General features: G+C 37.8%; 1 protein-coding gene across 2 annotated transcripts in view; it reads right to left on the bottom strand.

The window, feature by feature from the left end:
* Positions 1-26,938, bottom strand: part of arhgap23b (Rho GTPase activating protein 23b) — a 146,722-nt gene that overhangs the window by 115,930 nt on the left and 3,854 nt on the right. The window contains exon 1 of one of the 2 annotated variants that reach the window (XM_039739273.1): positions 3,755-3,940. The exons of the other annotated variant lie outside the window; for it this stretch is intronic. Coding sequence (XP_039595207.1) covers positions 3,755-3,808 — 54 coding nt within the window. The 5' untranslated portion in view covers positions 3,809-3,940. Of the gene's footprint in view, positions 1-3,754; positions 3,941-26,938 lie in introns of those variants that run through there. 2 annotated transcript variants of the gene reach the window in all.

Consider the following 26,938-nt stretch of genomic DNA (forward strand, 5'->3'; position numbering starts at 1 on the left):
AAGCTATGAGGTATCTCACACCATGTTAAAAGCTTAGTGTTTATATGAAAAGGTGAGTCATTTTATTGAACTAAAAAATTGTAACTGCTACGGCAATTGTTCTTGTGCAGCTAAAAATGTACATTTACAATAACTGAAATGCTAGATTAATGTCAAAAATAGTTAATGGCATAAAAATCTCTTTTTTAAAGTATTTTAGATCATCAATAGCAGCATTAGATGATCTAACCAACAATACCTAATAAGAACTTTGTGTCTCATACTCTTCCTATGTCAAGCTTCATACCACAAAGCAAAGGTTGCAATGCAAAGTTGGTCAGACAGAAGTTTACCATTTATACATGACAACAGAAGTCTCATTACATTAGAAACTGAAGTAAATCACACTGTAAATACATCTGAATTACTGAAATAGGCTGATTAAAAATGTCTTTCTACATGTACTGCGACAGGCGCTCCTGTCAATCATGGAGAATCCACTGCATCCACTGAACAGGATCATCTCCATACAGAGGAGCAGCTTCAGCGACAGACGACTGTCACCGTCCTGCTCCACTGACAGACTGAGGAGGTCGTTCCTCACCCACACTATCCGACTCTTCAGTTCCACCCGAGGTGGTAAACGTTAACATTATTCAAAGTTATTGTCTGTTTTTACCTGCATTTTTATTACTCTTTAATTTAATATTGTTTTTTGTATCAGTATGCTGCTGCTGGATTATGTGAATTTCCCCTTGGGATTAATAAAGTATCTATCTATCTATTAGCAAAGGTTGTAAGTGCATTTTTGTTGGATGATGCTGCATAAAAACTGCTGTAGCAGTAAATTTAGCTTCTGAAAAGTATCAACTCTAGTCACTGTAACCTCCTTCATGTCACACAGAATCAATGTTTTCCAAATGAGATTACTGTAAAATGATCTGTTAATTCACATGTTTTAATGTAGACCCTATCATAACAATGACTCAAAAATCCTTAAACATTCCAAACACACACCCAACTATTAATGAGCAGGTTTTCCATTTATCCTCAGTATACCCTGCATTCATGCAGATATGAATTCAACAAAGTTTTGAAAACAGGAGTGCCATTTACTCATGTGGATCTTTTATTCCAAAGCATCCCACAGATGTTCAATAGAATGGAAGTCTGGTAATTGGGAAAATCACTCTGTTGTGCTATCATACTCCCGAACTAATCCAAGATGCTCCTTGTGGCAGGTAGTATTATTGTACAGAAAAATCTCATTGACGGATGGAAAAACTGCTGCCATCAAGGGGATACACTTAATGGGCAGTGATGTCCAGATATATTGCTGCATTGAAAATGTGGTGTTCTTGTGTCAAGGGACCCAGCATATAGTGAAGAAAAAAAAAAACCTTACCTCACATCATCTCATCACCACTAGCAATCTGCTTGTACCCATAAGCATGAATCAGTAGCAACTATGATATATCAAAAAGGTATTCATTTTGTGTTCTGTTGCCTAATACTTCTGTTTTTGTTCTTTAACCCAATACAACCACATCTCCTTGTTTCTCTCCAAATGATGTGTAACCAAATTGGATTATCCGCTCCCAACTCTTGTTCATAACAACATAGTATAATCAGTGCCTGCTGAAATACATTTTAGCCCCACTGATGTACTTCTCTTTTATACTGTACAAGTGATAATAGACTCAGACTCATTCACAAACAGTTTCTTCTACCTTCAGGTTTGCCAGTGATTGGATGTTTTGTTGTGGAGTACCTTTTTTTCAGTTCACACATAAATAACACTTATATGTGAAAAAGCACAGCAGAAGTGTTGTTACTGGAACACTTTACCTGGATCCCACAACTCACTTAACACGCTGGCTTCCACTCCATTCAAGTAACGTACAGTGCTATCCATTCTCTTAATATCATGCAAAAATGACCCATTAAAATCTGCTGACCTGTCTTATATATGATGTCACTGACTGAGCTACTATAGTACCTACATAGAAATGTTTTTTCTCAGATAATGCAAGAAAGCTGTCTTGATAAAATATGCTGCTTTTCCACCAACACCAGGAAGACATGTGAACAAGAACAATGTTAATGATAATGATGATAACTAATAACAGGTATATTCCTTTTACAAACAACTACTTGTTCCTTATTTATCGCATTACACTGGTCAAGAACATTTGAAAACTAGACCACCTAGGAGACCTTTTTCTACTTTTTTAAACTCTTGTTTTGTTTTTCAGTTTTATGAGTATATGCCATCCATTTCTTCAAGTTCTTGATAAACTAATGAAGATGTGCTTAATAGTATACTGAAGATTTCTCTATACTAAATACTAACAGTAAATAGTTTCGTTAGACCGATTTTATGCAACTGCTTTTAATTTATCGGTGGTACCGTGTACTTGTGACGCTATTTTTTATCAAATGCTAGTTCTGCACAGAAGAATCATAATCAAGAAAATTAAAATTAGTGTTTTAAGATGTCAACAAAAGAAACACCACTTACACTCAAATACAAAAATGTCATCTACACGATGCAAGGAATTAAAACCAACTGGTGATGATTACTACAACCTCATTGATGCCATTTCAGTTAGGATAGGCTCAGCATTCATGACTTGAACCATGCAAGTAGTCCCAGGGACTGTTAGTAAAAAAAAAATGGCACTTCATCTGGATACTAGTAGTAAAGAAGCATTTGGCTATTACAGGCATAAGTGTTTCCAAATCAGATTGCTTAGGCACTACACAACACTGTCACTATACAAGAATTTATTTTTAATATGGCTTACGTAAAAATGTTGAATATTTGTTTCTCACATGTTCCATTACAATCTTATAAAACTGATATTTGGTCTTGGCTCCCGAACTACAGAAGGAAAAAAACAGTAAAATACAGTTTATTTTCGACTGCCTTGATATAAAAAGTGGTTTATTCCTTATGCTTTACAGACAATCGGATAGACTTTACGTTTTCTTTTTCAAACATGTCAGTCTAAAAGATGAGAAGACGGCTAATAACATATCACCCATAGCTAATAAGGAAAATTAACCAATTTTGCAAATTCCTCACAAAATTTCAGTATGAGAAAAACTCATACCAATTCATTTACAAAGCTATCAAGCTGTCAAGAAGGTATAAATTTAATATTATTTCCTTCCACTTCCTCAAAGTGTTTTGGTCATGTTATTAAGTCATACTTAATAATAAAGTTTTCACTTCGATTGCAAAGATATACTTTAGTCCACGTATTCCTATTAAACATAACGGGGGTTGTATTTTATTCACCTCTATTCTCATTTAGTAAAGAGGCCGAGGCTGGGCCAGCTGATTCTATTAAAACTGTCTAGAAGCATCCAGGCACCAAGCAGCGTGAAACAGTCATCTCAGCCATCGGTCCCAAACATAAAGCTGCGCTGGCAACTAAAACCGGGACTTGTACATTACAGCAAATGAACAGCTGGAATAGTCAATGGCGGGCTCTGTCAGAAAACTATGTCGAATGCAAGAAAAAAGTTTCCCTTTTTTGGGAATTACACGGCAAAATCCCCTCATCACTTATCAAAAACAAACATCCCAACACATTTGGCTATCTTCCTATCTCGGCCCTAACGTCTGCCCATCAGCCTGTCTGTCTGAACCTACACACATAAATAAACCACAGAAGACAGCCTTAATCCGCTTAGGAGACGAGATCCGTCCGCCCAGCGCACTGCAGAGCCAAAGACGAGCCGAACCCAGTCCGTCAGAGTTATTTACCTGAGAGTCTGTATACGGAGGAATTCCCACCAGGCAGAAAGCTACTCCATTCATCGGGTGGCCGAGCAATGAAAAAATAACAGAGGTGGCAGAGGTTCCCTAGTTGCTGCTCTATTCTTCGTCCCGTTACTTAGTCAGGCAGCCAGCAGAAACAGAGGCCGCTCCTCCAAATAGGAGGAAAGCGGCCACGACGCATGGACGGGGGGAAGGATTTCAGGAAAAGGGGGCGTTAACCTCCTGCATAGGACAGGACAAGGAAAGCAAGAAAAGCGAGGGGGGTGTGAGGCCGGCCTTCGAAGGGAGGGTCAGAGGCGTGTCGTATTCAATTAACTGTACTGTACTGTTCGAAACCGATACCTCATTACACAAAGTAGAAAAGGTGAACTGACAGCCGCCTCCAAGCAAAAGTGAGGTTTCCAGCAAAACAAGAGAGTGTCTGAGAGCGGCCTCATTGAAAAAAATGGGGGATTGGACGTGACGCAAACCTGGCTGGATCTCCGGAAACAGCGGGCGCTGTTTGCAGTGCGGTCGACAGTCTAATTTATCCACGTTTTCAAAAAAAAAATCCATTACAAGTTTGTCATTTCCTCACTAGCTCTGGAAATTCCATTTGTTATCCGGGTGGTCTCTTCTGGTAATCAAGGTTGGCTTCTCGTTTTAGAACAATGCAGGAAATAAAAATATCTCTGTTTAAAGTAAATTTACAGGTGATCAAATCATTTACGAGACATGTTTTGAAAAAGTAAATAACTGACACATACCTGTAGAACGAGGTATTTGTGAACCGATAAAATAATCCTTAACGTTTACATCGTTTTCAAAAAGTACGGTTCATATTTGTACTTTTAAGTGCAGTATTATAATAAAAAAAGCCCATCAAGAGTTATTTATTTATTGTATATATAATTTCTGTGGCTGAAATCATGTATGTTAACAATTCAAATAAGAAGTTGTAAAACATAAAAATGTGTGTATACTGTCTATCACATGAGCAAGTAGCTCTTCAGATTTAATTAATGGGAAAGCATCTATCCAATGTAATCAGTATTCCTTTACGTATGTACACTTTCAATAACACTCATCAAAATTATAAATAAAAATCCTTAATTAAAATCAATCAGCATACATATGAGTAGTTACATTCTGATTTTGGAAATCATAGTACAATATTCTATACAACCATGACTCATGACTCTTCCACAGAAATAATCTTTTCTCAATGAGATTCAGTGATACATAGCCATTCTGATTGCTTTAGTTTAAACAAAAGACTAATTGATTTATTACAAAGATTCTCAATTGCTGGGAAGGCAGAGTAAGAAAAAGTTGTTTTTTTTAAAGTATATTATCAGGATCAGTAATAGCCATCCATTCATTTCTGAACCTACTTAATCCAGAAAAAGGTCATTGATGCCCACAGCCTATCTCTGCAGCATTCTTCAAATACTGGTACTGTACACATTTTAGTATTGTAAAACATGTTAATTTACATTAGAGTATAACAAGAACATTTCTTTAATTTTGAAATTACTTTTTAAGCAAGAAATGTCTTTCCAAATGTGTTTCATATTGTGTATGAACATGTTGTTATAGCTGTCATTCTAGATGCTAGCATTTGGCCATGTCAGGTATAAGTAAACAGCATGTTTTTAATATGCAATTGTGGAATCTTTCTTTGCAAACCTTGAGTTATGAACATTTGAAATGCTTTTCACCAAGGCTCAGCAGCATGTATTAAAGGGCTGGCATATCACTACGTGGATCATGTGTTTGCTATTAGAACAGCCATATTCAGTACAACCACTTCAAAGATCAGGAATTCCCATCCATAGAGATGCTGGGTTTGTTCTGTTGCACCAAAGGAATTTGGGTATATGGATATTTTTAAACATTCATCTGTTTCCTGAGCCCACAAAATTCAATTTAGTACTGCAGGGAGCCATAGCCCTTCATGGTTGCATTGGACTCAAGGTATAAAATGTCCCCTGACAGGATACCAGTCTACTGCAATGCACACTCACACTCAGCCATAGTCACTCATGCAGACAAAATGTAGGGACACCAATTAAAACTAAACAGTGACAAGACATAAACCTAGTCTCTACTGAGCAGTAATACCAGCATTGTCACCAGACCTCCATCCTTTTTAGTTTTAATAACTGTAGGAGGCAGAAACTTTAACTAAAAGGCTCACACACCTTTTAGTCAACTTCCTGCCAATATTAAAGATGCCTCTGATCAGGCAGCATATAAATCAAGGCCATATGAAATTTTAGCATAGCATATTAGGTTTACTATTGATTCTGTTCACATTACCTTTTAATTATAGAAATCTTTATGGTTTTCAATACTTGGTGTCATTCCAGGTTTTATCAAGTTACACATTTCTGTATTTGAATACAATATGTGAGAGTACTATGATATGCATAAAAAGCAAAGTCTGTGTTTCAAAAACTTCTGTGGACATGATTCTCACAGTCTAACCACTTTCAGCATCACTTAAACACAAATGTGCACCGCTGATATTCTCTGTTATGATTTGGCAAACTCTGATCATTTTTTCTGTCAGTAATAAATGTTTTATTCTGATCAAAAATAGTTTTCTATTGGTATTGTACCTCAAAGAATTCAAATGTATAATTATTTAATTTGCATATTGTTTCTGGATAAATGTTAATTTTAAATAACTTTTTCTTTTTTATTTACCATGTTTCCATTTTGTTTACCATGAGCACTGTCATCTTGTGGCTTCATCACCACTATGTAATGGTTCATTGTTAGGGGCACAGTTTCCAGAAGTCATACTGTGTGACATCACTCACACAACACTTTATAAGCTGGCACCACATGTTAAGAAATCTCCAAGATTCCAGATAGTTTCTAAGAAGACTTTTGATGTACGTTTATTCATAGTTCTCTCTGGTTTTCAACCTCTGATGAAAAACGTTTCAACTTTGATTTTGATTACCATTTTGGGTTTTCATAATTGATTAGACTTGCTGGGTTATCCTTGAAACATTTATTTCCCTGTCCTTTTACTCTGGCCCTGTCGCCTGCCGTCGATCCATCTTTTGGCAGTGTATTTTCTGCCTCTGTATCAAATCAAATGCATTCAAAAATTATGTAATTTTTGTCTGTTAAACTTTAAATCCTGCTAATATCTAATCTTATCCTAAATTAGGTCTATTGTTGTCAAATTTTCCTGATTGTCAAGTACTGTCTCATTGTCAATCCTTGAAAATGTTGTGGGTACTCAAAACATGATCATATTCTTTCATAACTGTGTTAATTGCTTTAATCAGAAAGGTATCCTATTCATCTGTCAATCTATTCATTTTTTAAACCAACCACATGTGTTACCTGATAGGTAACCAGCCGAATATCAGATTGTGATCAAACCTATGTACTGTATATATACTGAACTATAATAAACTGCTCAAAAATATTAAAGGAACACTTTGAAAATGCATCAGATCTCAATGGGAAAAAACATGCTGGATATCTATCCTGATATGAACTGGGTAATGTGTTAGGAACGAAAGGATGCCACATTGTTTAATGGAAATGAAAATGATCAACCTACAGAGGGCTGAATTCAAAGAGACCCCGAAAATCAAAGTGAAAAAAATGATGCGGCAGGCTAGTCCATTTTGACAAAATTTCATTGCAGCAAGTCAAACGCAGTAGTTTGTATGGCCCCCATGTGCTTGTATACATGCCTGACAACGTCTTGTGGGGGGTATGCTCCTAATGAGATGATGGATGGTGTCCTGGGGGATCTCGTCCCAGATCTGGACCAGGGCATCACTTTGCTCCTGGACAGTGTGCAACCTGGCATTGTCAGATGGACCGAAACATAATGTCGCCCCCAGAGGTGCTCTTTTGGATTGAGGTCAGGTGAGCATGGGGGCCAGTCAATGGTATTAATTCATTCATCCTCCAGGAATTGCCTGCATACTCTCGCCACCTGAGGCCGGGCATTGTCGTGCACCAGGAGGAACCCTGGACCTACTGCACCAGCATAGGGTCTGACAATTGGTCCAAGGATTTCATCCCGATACCTAATGGCAGTCAAGGTGCCGTTGCCTAGCCTGTAGAGGTCTGTGCGTCCCTCCATGGACATGCCTCCCCAGACCATCACTGACCCACCACCAAACTGGTCATGCTGAAAGATGTTACTGGCAGCATAATGTTCTCCATGGCTTCTCCAGACCCTTTCACATCTGTCACATGTGCTCAGGGTGAACCTGCTCTCATCTGTGAAAAGCACTGGGTGCCAGTGGTGGACCTTCCAACTGTGGCATTCCATGGCAAATCCCAATCGAGCTCCACGATGCCGGGCAGTGAGGACAGGGCCCACTAGAGGATGATAGGCCCTCAGGCCACCCTCATGAAGTCTGTTTCTGATTGTTTGGTCAGAGACATTCACACCAGTGGCCTACTGGAGTTTATTTTGTAGATCTCTGGCAGTGCTCATCCTATACCGGTTCTGCTGATGGGTTAAGGACCTTCTACAGCCCTGTCCAGGTCTCCGAGAGTAACTCCCTGTCTCCTGGAATCTCCTCCATGCCCTTGAGACTGTACTGGGAGACACAGCAAACCTGGCAATTGCACATATTGACGTGTCTGTGCCTGAAGAAGTTGGACTACCTGTGCAACCTCTGTAGGGTCCAGGTATGGCCTCATGCTACCAGTAGTGACACTGACTGTAGCCAAATGAAAGACTAGTGAAAAAACAGTCAGAAAGATGAGGAGGGAAAAATGTCAGTGGCCTCCTAATAACCCCTTCTGCTACTTAACTGACCAGATCAATATCCCAAATGTTTCATTGACTTGATTCTATACTCTGATTAACAAGTGTTCCTTTAATTTTTTAAGCAGTAATGATTCATAAACTTTGGAAAAAAATGTATTATAAAATAATGCTAGATCTCTAGCTTCCTTTTGACTTGTACCAGTGGTTTTAAGGTTTCCCCTCTCCCTGTTGAATTTTCATTCCTCATCCATTTTGACCAATAGAGGACATGGAGCCTGCTTTTTGGCTTTGGGGCCAGGCTGATTTTTGTTTCTATGTAAAGATTTCTGTTTAAAGCCTGCTTTTGTGTTTTGAGAGTTGGCAGTTCCTAACACCAGTTCCACTTGACAGCAGTGTTCCCACTCACATTTTACTGAAAATTGAGAAGCCTGTCTCGTCTATTCTGACTTTTTTGCACAATGAATATATATTTATTTTGTTTATGAGAATTATATATTGCAAGATTAACTTTCATGTATTATGTATAACACCTTATTTTTCCTAAATGTTTAATTTAGAAAAATCAGGTCTTAGATAGTGTTAAATGTCTGCTGTAGGGAAAATTATTATATAGTGTTAAAGGACAGATGATTGTCAAGTATAATAAATAAAATACTTGCATATTTAGCAAAAACAATATTCAGGGTTCCCCTGGTTAGTAATTAATAATATACTATCTACTGCTGAGTTTACACTCACTAATACAACTTCTGTTTTTGTCAGTGATTAACAACAAAGTATTGACTTGTTGAATGAAGTGATTAAAGAATCAGAAAAACATCACTGCTCACAATTGATATGTATTGTTTAATGTGGTCTACACATGACTGAAAGTGAAAAATCACATTTTATGCTATATCTGTTAATAGTAGCATTTAGACAGAAAACAATGGCATGCCATTATAATGTTTCTCTGCAACCAGAAAATAATTTTGTTTAGCATAAGCTAAAACCATGTAAGAATAATGCCTCAGCCCTGAACATGATTCTCAAGAATTGTGTGGTGAAAGAGTACAAGATTGTGCTTAAATCTGACTTTCCAATATACATCAATAAATCATTTTTTAAGCAATTAGATTCAACCATAACCTAATTTATTTGGAACTTAAAACATCCATGTATCCAAAGAGCGACCCTACAAAGACCTAAGGCAGAAGGTGGCATGGCTCTACCTAACTTTCAGTTTTATTACTGGGCAGCAAACATACAAGCTATAAAAACCTGGACATGGACACAAATAGATGAACATACACAAGCTTGGTCTGCAATAGAAATAAAATCCTGCAGTACTTCTTTATATTCCATGCTTTGTGCCCCAATAAATGCAAGTTATCACCAATATACTAATAACCCAATAGTGCTTCACTCACTCAGAATATGGAACCAATGTAGGAAGCATTTTAAGATACACAATCTTTTATCTGTGGCACCTCTGCATGAGAACCACCTTTTTCAACCCTCTCGAACATATGCAGTTTTTAATATCTGGAAAACATTTGGGATTAACTTGCTTAGAGGTCTTTATATAGACAACATCTTTGCATCCTATGAACAATTACATTCCAAATGTAACTTTCCAGCAACACATTTTTTTCACTATCTTCAAATTAGAAACTTTGTTAAACAGAACCTGTCCGATTTTCCTCATCTCCCACCTTCCTCTATGGTGGAAAAAATATTGCTCAGTTTCAAGGACTCAGACAGCATTTCTGCAATATATAAAATCATTTTACAGTCCCTCCCTTTCAAAGATCCAAGAGGGCAGTGGGAAAAGGATCTCTCACTCAACATATCAGAAAAGGAGTGGAAGGTAGCAATGCAGAGAATTCATTCAAACTCCATATGCGCAAAACATACAATTATCCATCTCAATATATCGACCACATCTGTCTCGCTTAAAATTGTCCAAAATGTTTCCAGGGCAAGATCCAACCTGCAAACGTTACAATCAAGTTCCAGCCTCACTGGGTCACATGTTTTGGGCCTGCACCAAATTAACATCATTCTGGACAAAAACATTTAAGTGCTTTTCAGACAGCCTTGGTGTCACAATCTCTCCTAACCTATTAACAGTTGTGTTTGGTGTTCTTCCAGATGGGCTTAAAGTTGAGAAGGATAAACCAAAATGTGATCGCATTTACTACACTATTGGCATGTACACTTAACTTGCTAAACTGGAAGAATCCTAACTCTCCTCTTTTAAGTCAGTGGGTAACTGATGTTTTATATTATTTGAAATTGGAACAAATCAAAATTCTCACTAGGAGGATCTGTGCAGAACTTTTTCAAAACCTGGCAGGATCTGATCAGTAACATTTTAGATTAAGCTCTTAAAGCACCGAGGAAGCAGATTCTCTTCCCATTTCTTTTTCTTCTCCATTTATCTTTATTCGCTTATTAAACTCATCAATTTACTTATTTTTACTAGCTTTAAGTTTTATTCTGCTGCCCATGCTCTCTTTCTCAGGGGTGGGGGTTGATTTGTTTTCAATCCTATTTTTTGTAAAAATTGATCTATTTGAATGGAATGATTACAATAAAATCAATAAAATTTAAATAAATAATTTAAAAAATAAATCTAACAGGCTGATAATATCCATCCATCCACCATCCAACCTGCTATATCCTAACTATAGGGTCATGGGGGTCTGCTGGAGCCAATCCCAGCCAACACAAGGCGCAAGGCAGAAAACAAACCCCGGGCAGGGCACACACACACACACACGGGGTAATTTAGAATCGCCAATCCACCTAACCTGCATGTGTTTGGACTGAGGGAGGAAACCGGAGCACCCGGAGGTAACCCACGCAGACATGGGGAGAACATGCAAACTCCACGCAGGGAGGACCTGGGAAGCAAACCTGGGTCTCCTAACTGCAAGGCAGCAGCGCTACTACTGCGCCACCGTGCCGCACCTCTGATAATATTATTATCATAAAATTAGTATTATGGAGAAAATTAGAATATTGTTGACTACATGAGCAAAGGCTGTTTCTGTGTTGTGACCTGGGTGACAATCAAAAGAAGCTATTTAAAATAAGTTATTAATTGAACCTGTGAGCCTATACTATTTTTAAAAGATATTAGAAACAAAAGGATGTTCAAATTTGGTTTAATACATTACGTATATATATATTACACAATAATAATTATAAAATAAAGATATATTAAATAACACATTATGGATATTATCTCATACATCAACAGCTGACATTTTTTTACAAATACTTATGCACCATGTAAATAATCACACAGGCCAAACAGTCACTGACATTAATTTATATAAACATATTGTTTTCATTAAAAAACTGTAGTTCTATAAATATTCATAATGCATACCAATGACTGGAACATGTGCACTTGCACGTGCTGTGACATATCCACACACCAAGACCATGCTAAACTTCCATGAAGCTCATCCAGTGAAGCAAGATGATAGCAGCGTTATTCAGCTGAACAAAAAAAGCTTGATGATGATTTGTAATGAAGTGCATGGCCCTCAGGACACAAGCAAATCAGAAACAAGGCATTTTTGATTATGTAACAGTATAATATTAATGCACAGAACTCAGAATAAATTAAACCATGGTTCCCGCCTGCTGCTATTACACATATCAAATTAATGAGTGAGCAGTAAAATTCAAGGAGAGGTGAGCTGGCTAATTCTTCATGCTAGGTGCTGAGCACTCTGATGCTATGTCTAGCCTCGGCTAACAACTGTGCTTTTGGTATAAAGCCAATTTCAACAATTTCACATTTGCAGTCTCCCTATAATCTGTAAAGATACAGCAATCATTAAGCAATAACCTAATTTTTATTATTTACACACTGCCAGTTAGAAGTTCCATTAGTCTTCCTAACCTGCTTACGTAAGGCAGTGTCACAGAGCAGCTAGAGCCTATCTCAGTCAGCCTTAGGTACAATGCAGGAGCAACACCTGAACAAGCCACCAGTCCACAATACACACACAAATTCACACATAAGGGGCCAGGTTCGGAATACCAGTTCATCTAACATGTATGTCTTTGGACTGTGGGCAGAAACCAAAGCAGTCTAAGAGGAACGTTGCACCAACATGGGGACAATGTGCAAACTCCACACAGGCAGCACCAAGGACACAAAACCTTGGTCTCCTTCCTGTGAGGCAGCAATGCTACCAATTCACCACTGTGCCTACCCATTGAGACATTTTAAATGATATGATAAAACACCATCGCCTCCCCAGGGGATTCTTCTGAAATTCAAATCCTCTCTTAATTTTTCACTTCCTTCCCATCTACCCTTGAGAATGGTTCTATTAGCAACTTATATCAGGCTAATACACATCACAGATTGAGATGTCACTAGTAATGCCTAACTGCTTGGAAGAAATTTCTTTGCTATCTGAGAATAATGATAAACAAAACTCTTGGTTAGAAGATGGAGTGAACATTGAGATTCTCTGGACTTACTGTTCATAAACAGGATCTATTTTTTTTCATGTGTGACCCTAGTGTAAAGTGCTATATGTTTCTGAGGTTGTCAGTTACAGCAAATATAATGCAAACTTGCTGGAAGAATATCCACCAGATCTTTCACTTTAAAAAACATTTCTAGCCTGCATTATTTTTTGCTGTTTTTGAAAGTAGGGTGAATGCTTTGCATTCTTTTCAGTCCTACTGCCTTATCTATTTTCTAGCTGTCCGTTGCATTCTCACCTGTACCTTTATCTGAAGTCAGTTATTTATTTAACAGTTGGTAAGTTATGTTTATCTGGAAGAAATTACCTAAAAGCGATGGACACAAGGAAATTTCAAGCAAGTATTTTAATAACATGACAACGTCCAAAACAAAAATAAAAAACTAATGTTCAAAAATACTATATGTTATGCATTTTAAAGTATAATAATAAAACACTTTTTTTATAATTGTGTATTTCATGATTTACAAATGCTTATGAATCACATACTAAGGCCTAATCAAATGGCATCTACATTTTTCTCTAGTGACAACTTGATGTTTTCTATACCCACTTTGATTGCAATCTCAATTTTTTATGCATATGCCCAAAGCACCATATGATTCATCCATCAGTGTTTTTGTGGATGATGTAAGGAAGATATTTTAAAAAGTCAACAGTCATAAGGGATCCAGTCTGGATAGAATTTCAGGATGAATTTTAAAAACCTTACAGCAAGTAACTTTCTGGCATTTTTAATTACAGTAATCCCTCCTCGATCACGGGGGTTGCGTTCCAGAACCCCCCGCGATAGATGAAAATCCGCGAAGTAGAATCCATATGTTTGTATGGTTATTTTTATATATTTTAAACCCTTATAAACTCTCCCACACTGTTAACATTATTAGAGCCCTCTAGACATGAAATAACACCCTTTAGTCAAAAGTTTAAACTGTGCTCCATGACAAGACAGAGATGACAGTTCTTTCTCACAATTAAAAGAATGCAGATATATCTTCTCTTTAAAGGAATGCGTGTCAGGAGCAGAGAATGTCAGAGAGAGAGAGAGAGAGAGCGCGAGAGAAAAGCAAACAATCAAAAAATCAATACGTGCTTTTGGGCTTTTAAGTATGCTGAAGCACCGCGATAAAGCGGCATTTTTTAGAGGAGAATCCGTATCTTCTAAGCAAACAGCCTCTGTGCAAACAGCCCCTCTGCTCACACCCCCTCCGTCAGGCAGAGAGAGTGAGAGAGACATAGAAAAGCAAACAATCGAGCACCGCGCGGGAAGCATGTCTTATATCATTGAGGAGTTTTAGTTAATATGTAATACATGCTCTGATTGGGTAGCTTCTAAGCCATCCGCCAATAGCGTCGCTTGTATGAAATCAACAGGGCAAACAAACTGAGGAAGCATGTACCATAAATTAAAAGACCCATTGTCCGCAGAAATCCAAAACCAGCTTAAAAATCTGTGATATATATTTAGATATGCTTACATTTAAAATCTGCGATGGAGTGAAGCCGCTAAAGTCGAATCACGATATAGCAAGGGATCACTGTATATCTATAATATCTCAACAAAACACTCTGTGGTTCCCCATCTTCTTCAAAAAGATGCCTGTGCCATAAAAAACTAAAGTGGACTGTTTCATGACTACATACTGTACTGGTGGCAGATACTTGCATTGTAATGAAATACTTTGAGGTGCTAGGAGGACTCCAGATAGTTTGGATCACCTCCAGTTTCTGTAACATTACAACTACAGAGGATGCCACATCCTTTTGCACTTTATACCATCCTTTTGAGTACCACGTGTCCCATTCAAGCGGATTTTTAAGTTATATTCTCCAGTATATATATATTTGAGATGCTTCAAAGAGACACCCTTTTAAAATCCCTCTTCATGGTCAAATTCTGTACATGTACATCTTTGAAAACATTCCATAGTCCAAATATTAATGCACAAAAACATGTATCGCTAATGGTAACCGGCTGACATGACATCAACGTGAGTTATGACTATGACATCCTGCATATCGAGACTCAGAGTATACTTATAATTTGGGTACTTTTCTAGAAGAGGCTCTGCTAATTTCGGCATGACACCGCATCGCATTTTGCACTGTCGTGGTATTGTCATGAATTATGAATTGCACATTTTTAATAGATTTTATCGTTATATTTTGCTAAAGCCCGCGTGTTATCTTGCAAAAATTTAGCTGAACACTGTAATGAGAAAATCGAGTGTATGTTAACAATATTTTTATTAAATTCGCGCACAAGTTTATACAGTTTACACATATGTGTTCCACATTTCTGTTCTAAAAGTAAGGTAGCAGAACCAGTGTTTAGTACTGTAGAAAATAATATGGTGGTGCCAGTCCATTGCAGAGGGAACACACACACACACCCAAGCCAATTTAGGATCACCAATGCACCTAACCTGCATGTCTTTGGACTGTGGGAGGAAACCCATGCGGACACAGGGAGAACATGAAAACTCCACAGAGGAAGGACCCAGGATGCAAATCCCGGTCTCCTTACTGCGAGGCAGCAGCGCTACCATTACACCACCGAGCAGCCCTAAGGCAGGAAGTTATATAGTCAGTTCTAGCTCTCCAATGTTCAAATGTTCAGTGTTCAAAGACACTTAATATACTGTATAATTTGGAGTGGCACAGTTACTGGATCTCATAACAGAGTAAATGGATGCAGACTTGGAGATTACCCTGTGTTGACTATTACTCAGACAGTGCACCATGCACACAAACCTGGAAAGAAAAGTCAAATTCAGAACACAGTGTAGATTAGAATAGAAAACACACATAAATATACTGGAAGCAATACTGGGTTCCCAATTTTCCCTATTTGTTATGCTTATAATCTATATATATATAATTCACTAAGGCAAGACAACCATGGAAAGCACGCCGGAAGGGGTGTGGATTCTCTAAGCCGCCGACAAGTGAGACACCTATGGCGCACGCAGGAAGGAGCCACGCCCACCAACCCCAAGACCATTGGATACGACGACAACTCACAGAGCCACGCCCACCAACTCGGACCGGTGTCATTTATATTCGTCTGTCGTAGAGGTCACATGCAGCTCCGACCCCCGTTGACTGTTAATAGAGGCATGTTTCTCGGAGGTGAATCGCCATATGCGGCGTGTAAAACTGTTTGCGAGGGGTATCCCATGGGATCCTTAAAATGTTCCTTTACAACAGATATTAAAACACAATGAAGTGAGCAGTCTTTAAAAAACGAGTTTTCGGTTACGACGCACGACCGCGTGCACTATAGCAAACTGTTTTACACGCTACATACAGCAATTCGCATCCGCGACAAACATGCGTCTTCTTAGATACTCCTGCACTTTGTAGACACCCCCCTCCCACCGTGGTCGGGTGTCTTGGTGGATTATATATAGAAAGGCAGCCAAAACCGCACAGAGCAATGAAAAGTCTACGTGAGTCACAGGTGCATCTGGACTGTACAAAGACGACAACGACTCGAGTGACGAGTTGGAGGTGGGCACATGAGCAGGCAGTGTATACTGAACGAGAAATCAGCAGACTAGCATGACGGAGGGAGCGGAGTGGATGTCCTTCTCCTCTCCTTACATTCCACCCTGAGCGCCGCACAGACAATTGTGTGTTGGTTCGTTCCGTGCATTGGTTAAAACCCAATGAAGGAAGCAGTCTTTAAAAACCAATAAGCCCTGTGCCTCTGTTTCATTACCGCCTCACCTGCTTCACCAATGCAGGCCCTGCAACAGGCGATCCGGCGAAGTCATTCCCATGACCCCGGCAGCCAACCGGGTAACCAAAGTCTTTGGGTTCAGGGGAGAGTATGGTTACAAAGCTGAAACTTAAAGGAATTGACGGAAGGGCACCACCAGGTGTGGAGCCTTTCGCTTCATTTGACTCAACACAGGAAACCTCACCCGGCCCGGACACGGACAGGATTGACAGAGTGATAGCTCTTTCTCAATTCTGTGGGTGGTGGTGCATGGCAGTTCTTAGTTGGTGGAGCAATTTGGCTGGTTATTTCCGAAAACGAATGAGACTCCCGCCTGCTAAATAGTTACACGACCCAACAGCGGTCGGCATCCAAATTCTTAGAGGGACAAGTGGCTTTCAGCCACGTGAGATTGAGCATTAACAGGTCTGTGATGCACTTGTATGTCCGGTACTGCACGCGCGCTACACTGAATGGATCAACATGTGTCTACCCGGCGCGGGGAGGCGGGTAAGCCGTTGAACCCCATTCGTGATGGAGACTGTGGCTTCCAATTGTTCCCCACGATCGAGAAATTCCCAGTACGTGCATTGTTGCAATGTTACTTTTCTTGGTGGTTTATTAAATTACGAATTTTTCAAATGTTTCTTTTTTCCTCTGTGCTTAAAAATCATTTAAAAAGCGGCCTGATTATGCGGCGTGTTGGCTAGTTTAAAATAATAAGGCTAGTTGTAGGTTTGAAAAAAGAAAAAAAAAGCTTTTTTTTTGTGAGCATGTAATGGAATTATTTTTATGCAAAAATTTCTGTGTTATTTCTGCTTACAGGGGGTCCTCGGGTTATGACACGGTTCCGTTCCTACAACAGTGATGTAACCCTAATTTTGGTGTAAGTCGAATCACACCCTAGCCTAAGTCACTTACCTATCTTAACATAAAAACACAACTAAGCCACAGAAAAAGGAAGAGGACATAAATATACTGTACTGTACTGTAGTAACAGAAAAAATGAGTGTAAAAAAATCCTTATCTTTATTCCTTCTCATGTCTCAATTTTTTTAAGTTTTCATGGGAGTGAGTGTTGTAAAATCGAAACGTTGTATGTCGAGACATTGTAATCCGAGGACCCCCTGTATATAATAGGAATATTGCACCACAGGCTGTAAATGTGTCACCCGATGTGCATGACAAACATATCTTTCCCTTAACTATCTATTCCTTCACAGTTGCAGGTGTTGTTACAGTATTTCCCAGCAACATACTGAATGGCAAAAAGCTACATAATGCTGAGTATCAACTTTTCCGCATTCTAATGGACTTGATTGGATACACTTGTAATATTTAATGGAGGATGGTAGGAAGTATAAGAAATTACTACAAGTGGTACAGTTTCATCACTCAGGATTACTACTGAATGATGGAAATTTCATTCTATATTTAGTTCTTACAGAAAAAAAGTTTAAACGATTAAACATTTTTCTCTGAAATGCTTATATTAATGTCATTTTCTTGCATTTAGGTCTTTTTTTAGAATAGTGATTTTGTTAGTTATTTACATATTATAACCGTTTACCACAAATAGTATAGTTAAACAAGATAAATCCATCCATCCATTATCCAACCTGCTATATCCTAACACAGGGTCACGGGGGTCTGCTGGAGCCAATCCCAGCCAACACAGGGCACAAGGCAGGAAACAAACCCCGGGCAGGGCACACACACACACACACCAGGGTCAATTTTAGAATCGCCAATGCACCAAACCTGCATGTCTTTGGACTGTGGGAGGAAACCCACGCAGACACGGGGAGAAAATGCAGACTCCATGCAGGGAGGACCTGGGAAGCGAACCCAGGTCTCCTAACTGTGAGGCAGCAGCGCTACCCACTGCGCCACCATGCCACCTGTATGTGCTTAAATGCTAAATAAAAAAGTCTTATATGTACCACAATAGTTAATTCAAATTTAAACAATATTGATATGTCCTGGTGTTTGTGTGAAATACAAGATTTCAGTTTTGTCAGTCAGTTGCAATACTTACACCAAAAAAACATTCCTACAAACAAGATGAAAGACATTCAATAGAAAAGTGAAGTCATTTTTGGTATGAGATTTGTGCAACTAATAAAACTTGAGTACCTGTTGTGGTGACTGAAATAAAGACTGTAAGAGAAACAATTTTATTTTGTTTTCTTTGTGCTAGTGGAAAAACGTATTCACACTATAATTGTGTTTGATATTGTTTCAATGTCTTTACATATAAGAATAAGCATAAAACTCATTTTTTTGTAATTTATTTGAAGGTATCCATCCATCCATCAATTTTCTATCTTGCTTATCCAATTCAGAATTATATGAGGAGCCAATCTCTACCTTAGTAGCACGATGTGCAAGATAAGCAAAAATCATGGATTGGATTCCAGTCCAACACAAGGCACTCTCACATCCACAAAAGTCACTTCCACAAAGCCAATTTATAGTTGCCATATATGAAAATAATTAAATTTTTGTTGAACTTTAATTTACTTATTTAATTTAAAATATTGTTTAGTAAAGGAGCCCAGTTCACTGTGGAGGATCTCCAGGCATCCCTACACCGTCAGACAGTTACAGTCATTCAGCAGGCCCTTAGACTCCTCCCAGTTGGCATATCTAACATGCCTCCCACTGGGTGATGTCAGAGGGCAAATGTTGAGTCTGTGTTCACTGGCTTCTCTCACGATGGAGCACTGCTACATAATCCTAGATTCAGAAATATTCAGGGCACTATTAGAGTGGAGTTCGCGTTCTCATTCTGTCTGCCTGATATTCTCCATCCCAAAGAAGACTCGATTGTACTCTGATTTTCAACATTAAATTAGCCCAATGTGAGTGACTGTTGGTATGTGCATTAGTGTGCCCTGTGGCTAAATGAGTTTCATCCAAGGTTGATTCTCACTATTCACCCAGGGCAGATAGAAAATTCTCTGGCTCCTCTTTAACTCTGAACTGAACCAAGCAGTTTTGGAAAATTAATAAATTAAATAAATGAAAATTTTGATGACCTATGCTCTTTCAATATTCAGTGGTACTATCTGGTCTGTGACTTACAAAATACCACATTATGATTATTGTTATCCCAATATTGTTCTATTGTTTCTCATGTGTTATATTTGAAGAAGTGTTGCTTAAATAATGAGTCATTATTATGTTCTATGTACAGCAGAGTAAATAAATTGTATTTAACTTATATCTTAATATTATACAATGAAAATTATACAAAATTATCACAGTAGCAGACTTTAAAATTGTATTGTACCTAATGTAAGGATGGAGAAGAAGATTATCTTAGTTAAGTCTGTGTTTCCTGCCTCAGTCCTCGGCAATAGTCAAGTTTCATTCATCTGCTTTTCATGATCAACAGCCAAGTTTTAAATCCCTTGAATGCCAAATCAAACTCTATTTCACACACTCCAAATTTAAGGTAAACTGATGATTCAATTCATTTACTACAAAATGTGCACTTGTATAAGTTACTAAGCAAGAGAAAGTTAAAGTTTTAACAAAATAGAATTAGAATTAAGAAGCTGTATACAAAAGGAATCAAGTCCTACAATGAAAATGAAAAAACGTTTTACGATGTAAATCATGTTTCCTGGCTTCATACCAATGTTAACACACATTAATGAAGAAAACAATGATCATAGTGTTACCCACCATCAGCCACATGAGGGAGATAAAACCTTACAACCAAAAATCTAATAATACCAACCCTGAGAACCATTCATAATATTCAAGAACTAACAAGTGTGATTAGTATAGTAATTACTTTGTAAATAAGCAACAAAAATGTCCCCAGCATGCCACAATTCATATTTTAGTCCTTGTAAATGAAAAACCAGCAGTTGTTCAGAGTATAATAGTTTTTGTCCCTTTAAAAATATTCTGAAGCAAAACTTCCAATATTTGAAAACTAATATGTGAAATGCAAAAGATTAATCAAAATGTTCTGAGCAAATCTAACACTTTATTACAAACTACCTATAATTATTCAATTATTCATATTTTTTAACATTTTTCTAGTCAATAGCAGGAGGGTATCTCTCCTGCTATTGACAAAAGTTTACTGCAGATAGTGAAGCAGAAAATGGATTATCGAGTTGATATCTGTTGGGTCACACATTGAGCTTATAATATAGGAATGGAAAAACAATCATTCACTCTGTTATTTAGGACCATTTTTATCTGAACAGTGATTGTATTTAAATGTGTTTACAACTTTTGAACTTATCCTGTATATACCACACTTAATGATAGATAGATAGATAGATAGATAGATAGATAGATAGATAGATAGATAGATAGATAGATAGATAGATAGATAGATAGATATGAAAGGCACTAGATAGATAGATAGATAGATAGATAGATAGATAGATAGATAGATAGATAGATAGATACTTTATTAATCCCAAGGGGAAATTCACATACTCCAGCAGCAGCATACTGATAATGTAACAGTTTTAAGCTGCATGAGTCCTAAAATGCAGTCTTAGCGCAACCCTTGAAGCCATTTGAAATCCTATAAAAAATCCAGTTCTGGAAATATACAGAAGGGAAGGCGTTAAACTAATGATTCAAAGACAGGGTCCACAAGACATAAATTGCCTGCATTGGAAAAAAAAAAACATTACCTGTCTACATTAACTTTACTCCAAGAGTTATTTACTGAAGTACTGGGAGTGCAGCTTCCCACCTTTCACACAACCACTGTTTTCCCTTTTAGTGCTAAAGAAGTTACCCTTCTATCTTGGCCACTGTTCAACACCCCTGGGAAGTCATCAATCTGCTTTCCACTTCAAGCTCAAATTCTCCTATCAGGAAGATGTCATTCACTTAATGTTACCAGATGACTACCAAGATCACAGGTTATTCAATAAGTCTCTAAGCCATAAGGCAATACTGTATCATGGCTTTGCTAAAGGACATTATATTCTTGATCCAAACATACACTTTTTGAATGACCATACAATTTGGGCTCTTGTTACAAATGAACTAGCAGCAAACATTCCAAGTTAAATATTGAAAAGTATTCGTCCCTGGCCTATGACATGCTGCCATAACATAAACCTATAAGAAGCTAACTGAAAAATCCAATTTAAATACAGAATGGCTTAATTAAAATGCAAAGGATTGGTCGATTCACATTGCAGATAAAACTCAAAACTTAATTTTCTATATGTGAATGCTACTATAAAATGAAACCACTCTAATATTAACTCTAATATTATCCCACAAAATGAAATAAAACTTCATGAAGTATATAAAAGTCTTATGTATTTTATTAAAAATGTTTATATATATATATATATATATATATATATATATATATATATATATATATATATATATATATATATATATATATACAGTGGTATGAAAACTATTTGCCCCTTCCTGATTTCTTATTCTTTTGCATGTTTGTCACACAAAATGTTTCTGATCATCAAACACATTTAACCATTAGTCAAATATAACACAAGTAAACACAAAATGCAGTTTTTAAATGATGGTTTTTATTATTTAGGGAGAAAAAAAAATCCAAACCTACATGGCCCTGTGTGAAAAAGTAATTGCCCCCTTGTTCAAAAATCACCTAACTGTGGTGTATCACACCTGAGTTCAATTTCCGTAGCCCCCCCCAGGCCTGATTACTGCCACACCTGTTTCAATCAAGAAATCACTTCAATAGGAGCTGCCTGACACAGAGAAGTAGACCAAAAGCACCTCAAAAGCTAGACATCATGCCAAGAGCCAAAGAAATTCAGGAACAAATGAGAACAGAAGTAATTGAGATCTATCAGTCTGGTAAAGGTTATAAAGCCATTTCTAAAGCTTTGGGACTCCAGCGAACCACAGTGAGAGCCATTATCCACAAATGGCAAAAACATGGAACAGTGGTGAACCATCCCAGGAGTGGCCGGCTGACCAAAATTACCCCAAGAGCGAAGAGACGACTAATCCGAGAGGTCACAAAAGACCCCAGGACAACGTCTAAAGAACTGCAGGCCTCACTTGCCTCAATTAAGGTCAGTGTTCACGACTCCACCATAAGAAAGAGACTGGGCAAAACGGCCTGCATGGCAGATTTCCAAGACGCAAACCACTGTTAAGCAAAAGAACATTAGGGCACGTCTCAATTTTGCTAAGAAACATCTCAATGATTGCCAAGACTTTTGGGAAAATACCTTGTGGACTGATGAGACAAAAGTTGAACTTTTGGAAGACAAATGTCCGGTTACATCTGGTGTAAAAGGAACACAGCATTTTAGAAAAAGAACATCATACCAACAGTAAAATATGGTGGTGGTAGTGAGATGGTCTGGGGTTTGTTTTGCTGCTTCAGGACCTGGAATGCTTGCTGTGATAGATGGAACCATGAATTCTACTGTCTACCAAAAAATCCTGAAGGAGAATGTCCGGCCATCTGTTCGTCAACTCAAGCTGAAGTGATCTTGGGTGCTGCAACAGGACAATGACCCAAAACACACCAGCAAATCCACCTCTGAATGGCTGAAGAAAAACAAAATGAAGACTTTGGAGTGGCCTAGTCAAAGTCCTGACCTGAATCCAATTGAGATGCTATGGCATGACCTTAAAAAGGCGGTTCATGCTAGAAAACCCTCAAATAAAGCTGAATTACAACAATTCTGCAAAGATGAGTGGGCCAAAATTCCTCCAGAGCGCTGTAAAAGACTCATTGCAAGTTATCGCAAACGCTTGATTGCAGTTCTTGCTGCTAAGGGTGGCCCAACCAGTTATTAGGTTCAGGGGGCAATTACTTTTTCACACAGGGCCATGTAGGTTTGGATTTTTTTTTCTCCCTAAATAATAAAAACCATCATTTAAAAACTGCATTTTGTGTTTACTTGTGTTATATTTGACTAATGGTTAAATGTGTTTGATAATCAGAAACATTTTGTGTGACAAACATGCAGAAGAATAAGAAATCAGGATGGGGGCAAATAGTTTTTCACACCACTGTATATATATATATATAATCTTCTTCTGTCCCACTCTCCTTCCTTCTTTGGAAAGGTCAACATCACAGTGAGTCAGCTAAATGGTCTATCACTCACAAATCTCCTCAGAAATTCATCCTACTTTCTTCAGACAATCTCCCCATTGTGAGACCTCGGGACTCACAGATTTGATATGAACAGCTTGAGAATTTAAATTCCTACGCAAACATGAAATAGCAGCAGTGCATCAAAGAAGACAAACACTGTGTCTTGAGGACCTGAAGGAAGATAAACAGCCAATGACTCACAGCTATGCAGTTTAGGGTCACATGAAATTTGTTAATAAATGCAATGTGCAGATTATAAGAAAACAAATAGTAGATTAAAATAAATAATTGTGTTCATATATTTCTACTTTATGATTAAATAACTGAACTGTATTTAAGAAATAACTGCAATAATTAATCAAATATTACTCAAACTCTTGTCAATGACTGAGTGTGCTGAGGAAAGGTTTTTAAATTGTTAATAAATAATCAAAAATATCCTTTTGACCTCTATATGTAGATAAACGTTAATGACCAGAAGCTCAGCTCATGAGCACACATGCAATATGCATGAAGATGCAACTTAACTCTGATTATGGTATCTGTAAACCTTTAATCTATAAGGACATTACTTAAGAAAACCAAAGGAAAATCTAAGTGTTTTTGTAGCAAAGAAGCCAGAATGCAATTTCTCAACCCAAATAACATCATAAAGCTATAGCATACAGTATATACACCATATCCTGACTTGAACACGAAAAGGGTGCACTGTTAATGTTTATATCAAAAACAGCATAGATAGTAATATTATAATGCCAAATACCTATGGAAGTAATGAGATTAAAATCCTGATAATACAATTCAAATAAAGTAAAAACTATACCTTTATGCAGTTAGGGAGCAGTTAGGGAGTGTATGCTAGAACTCTACAGAGTGAAAAAGAACAAAAGGGTTGAACATTTGCCCAGTAACATTGACTGCCTGGCAAATACTACAACTAATCTAATAGGCGGAGGATTCCTATATTGGTACACTGTGTTTCAATCAATGGCGTAGGTCCTTGAAATTAGTTAGTGTCTTTTGAAAAGCAATGACTAAGACCTTGCCAGTCACTTAACTACTTCCTAACTCCTTTGGCCATAATATCTTAATGGTGGATGCCCCTTTCCTATCTTGATTTCTCAGATGAAACATGGTCCACATATTCAGTATCACTTTGTCTTTCTTCTTGTAGACAGACAGAGAGTGTGCTTGGTGGCAAGGATCTTGTTTACTAGAAAATTTCTAATCAATGCAAAACATTAATGAGGACCACCTTTAAACCTTCTGCACCAAAATGTCCACATATTCATTGCTTGTGGACAACATAAGTTAATCACATTTTTAAAGTGCTGCTAGTGCTAAACGTATGCACATTATCTTACAAAAATCAAACAAAAACCCAAAATATTTATTTTCTCCTCAAACATTTTTGTTTTTATCCATGTTAGGAAAAAAATCTCTCCAGAGAAGAATCAAGGCAGCAGCAAAACCCATAGCATTTACTACATCTTGAGGTGCAGTATCCATGCCACAATACATAGCACCTTCTTTAGTAACAACTGTGTCCATGTAACGCCCTAGAATCATACCGCTTATGATTAATGGGTGACTTATTATTAAAGAAAGACATAAGCATGTTCCCACTGATATTGGATCATCGCATAATCAGCATCTACAAGTAAACTTCACTGAGACAGAGTATGGAATCCTTAAAAAATGACACCCTTAATCCTTAAAAAATTAAAAAAATGCAATAGATACATACACATTTATTTTTCTGTCAAATATTTGATATTAAAATGACAAGAGTCATGGTTTAATATCATTGAAACAATAATGTACTATTTACTTATTACTGCTACCTCTCCAGTAGACTGTCTGCATATTCTCCCTGTGTGCATGTAGTTATTTCGTTCTACTGTGGTTTCCTCCCACATTTCAAAACATACAGTACAATCAATGCATTATTGGCCAAAAGCAAAAGGGCATCAACAGAAGAAAAATAATATTTTACATCCCCATTTCAAAAACAGTGAGGAAAGTATGGAAAATGCTAATCAAAGCAAAAAGAGTGATTTGCAAATTCTATTCCCCCGTACTAATTTGAAAACACAACAACACATTATTTGACATTGTACCCGTGAAGTTAATTGCTTTTTGGAAGATACACTCTAGAAATGCTGGGACAGTCATGTGTACACTCTAGAAATGCTGGGACAGTCATGTGTTTGTCACTGTGTAACATCACAATTTCTTTTAATGATGCTTATTAATGGTTTGGACACTGAAGACCCAAGTTGGTTCAGATTAGCAAGCAGAATTTTTTCTCCATTCATCCATTATGCAGGACTTCAGCTATGCAATTGCATGGAGCATTCATGGCTATATTTTGCACTTCATAATGCACCACACATTCTCAGTCAGAGACAGGTCAAGACCGCACAAAGCTAATCCTGTATCTGCACACTTTGATTACACAAACATGCCCTTAAAATGTGGGTAGAATGTAGTGTGGCATGGTCCTGCTGGAAAATGCAAGAAAGTCGCTGGAAAAGGTGGCATCTGGATGGCAGCATGTGTCACACACGTGTGCTTAGGAGGCAGTCAACAAGCCCTGAGGTGAGTGAAACATCGCGAGATGAAGGGTTGATTTATGGTACTAATCCCCCTCTCTCTTTTTCATCAGACCAAAAGAAGACAAATAAGCTGTCTTATTCCCCCACTTCCGGATTTCCAAGATGGCCGCCCAACATCACTGCCACAGAACGTCACTTCCAGCCCCCCTGACAATGATGCCACTTCCAACTCCCGAAGATGACGTCACTTTCTGGTCACACTTTGATGACATCACTTCTGAAACCGAAGATGACATCTCTTCCGGGCATCCATTGATGACATCACTTCCGTCGCCGCCATAACAACGACACTTCCGGTGTCCAGATGATGACGTCATTTCCGTCCATTTGATATGACATCACCTCCTGCCATATCATTTCCTTCACCAATTTTCCTGTATATAAAGGCAATTTTTCTGTTATCATGTGTCAACTGCTTTCTTGATTGATCGCTTTTTTCATTCATTTTCTTTGCGTTTGTCCACTGGACAATATACAGGGTT

The sequence above is a fragment of the Polypterus senegalus genome, chromosome 17 (assembly GCF_016835505.1).
Source record: "Polypterus senegalus isolate Bchr_013 chromosome 17, ASM1683550v1, whole genome shotgun sequence".
Classification (NCBI taxonomy): Eukaryota; Metazoa; Chordata; class Cladistia; order Polypteriformes; family Polypteridae; genus Polypterus; species Polypterus senegalus.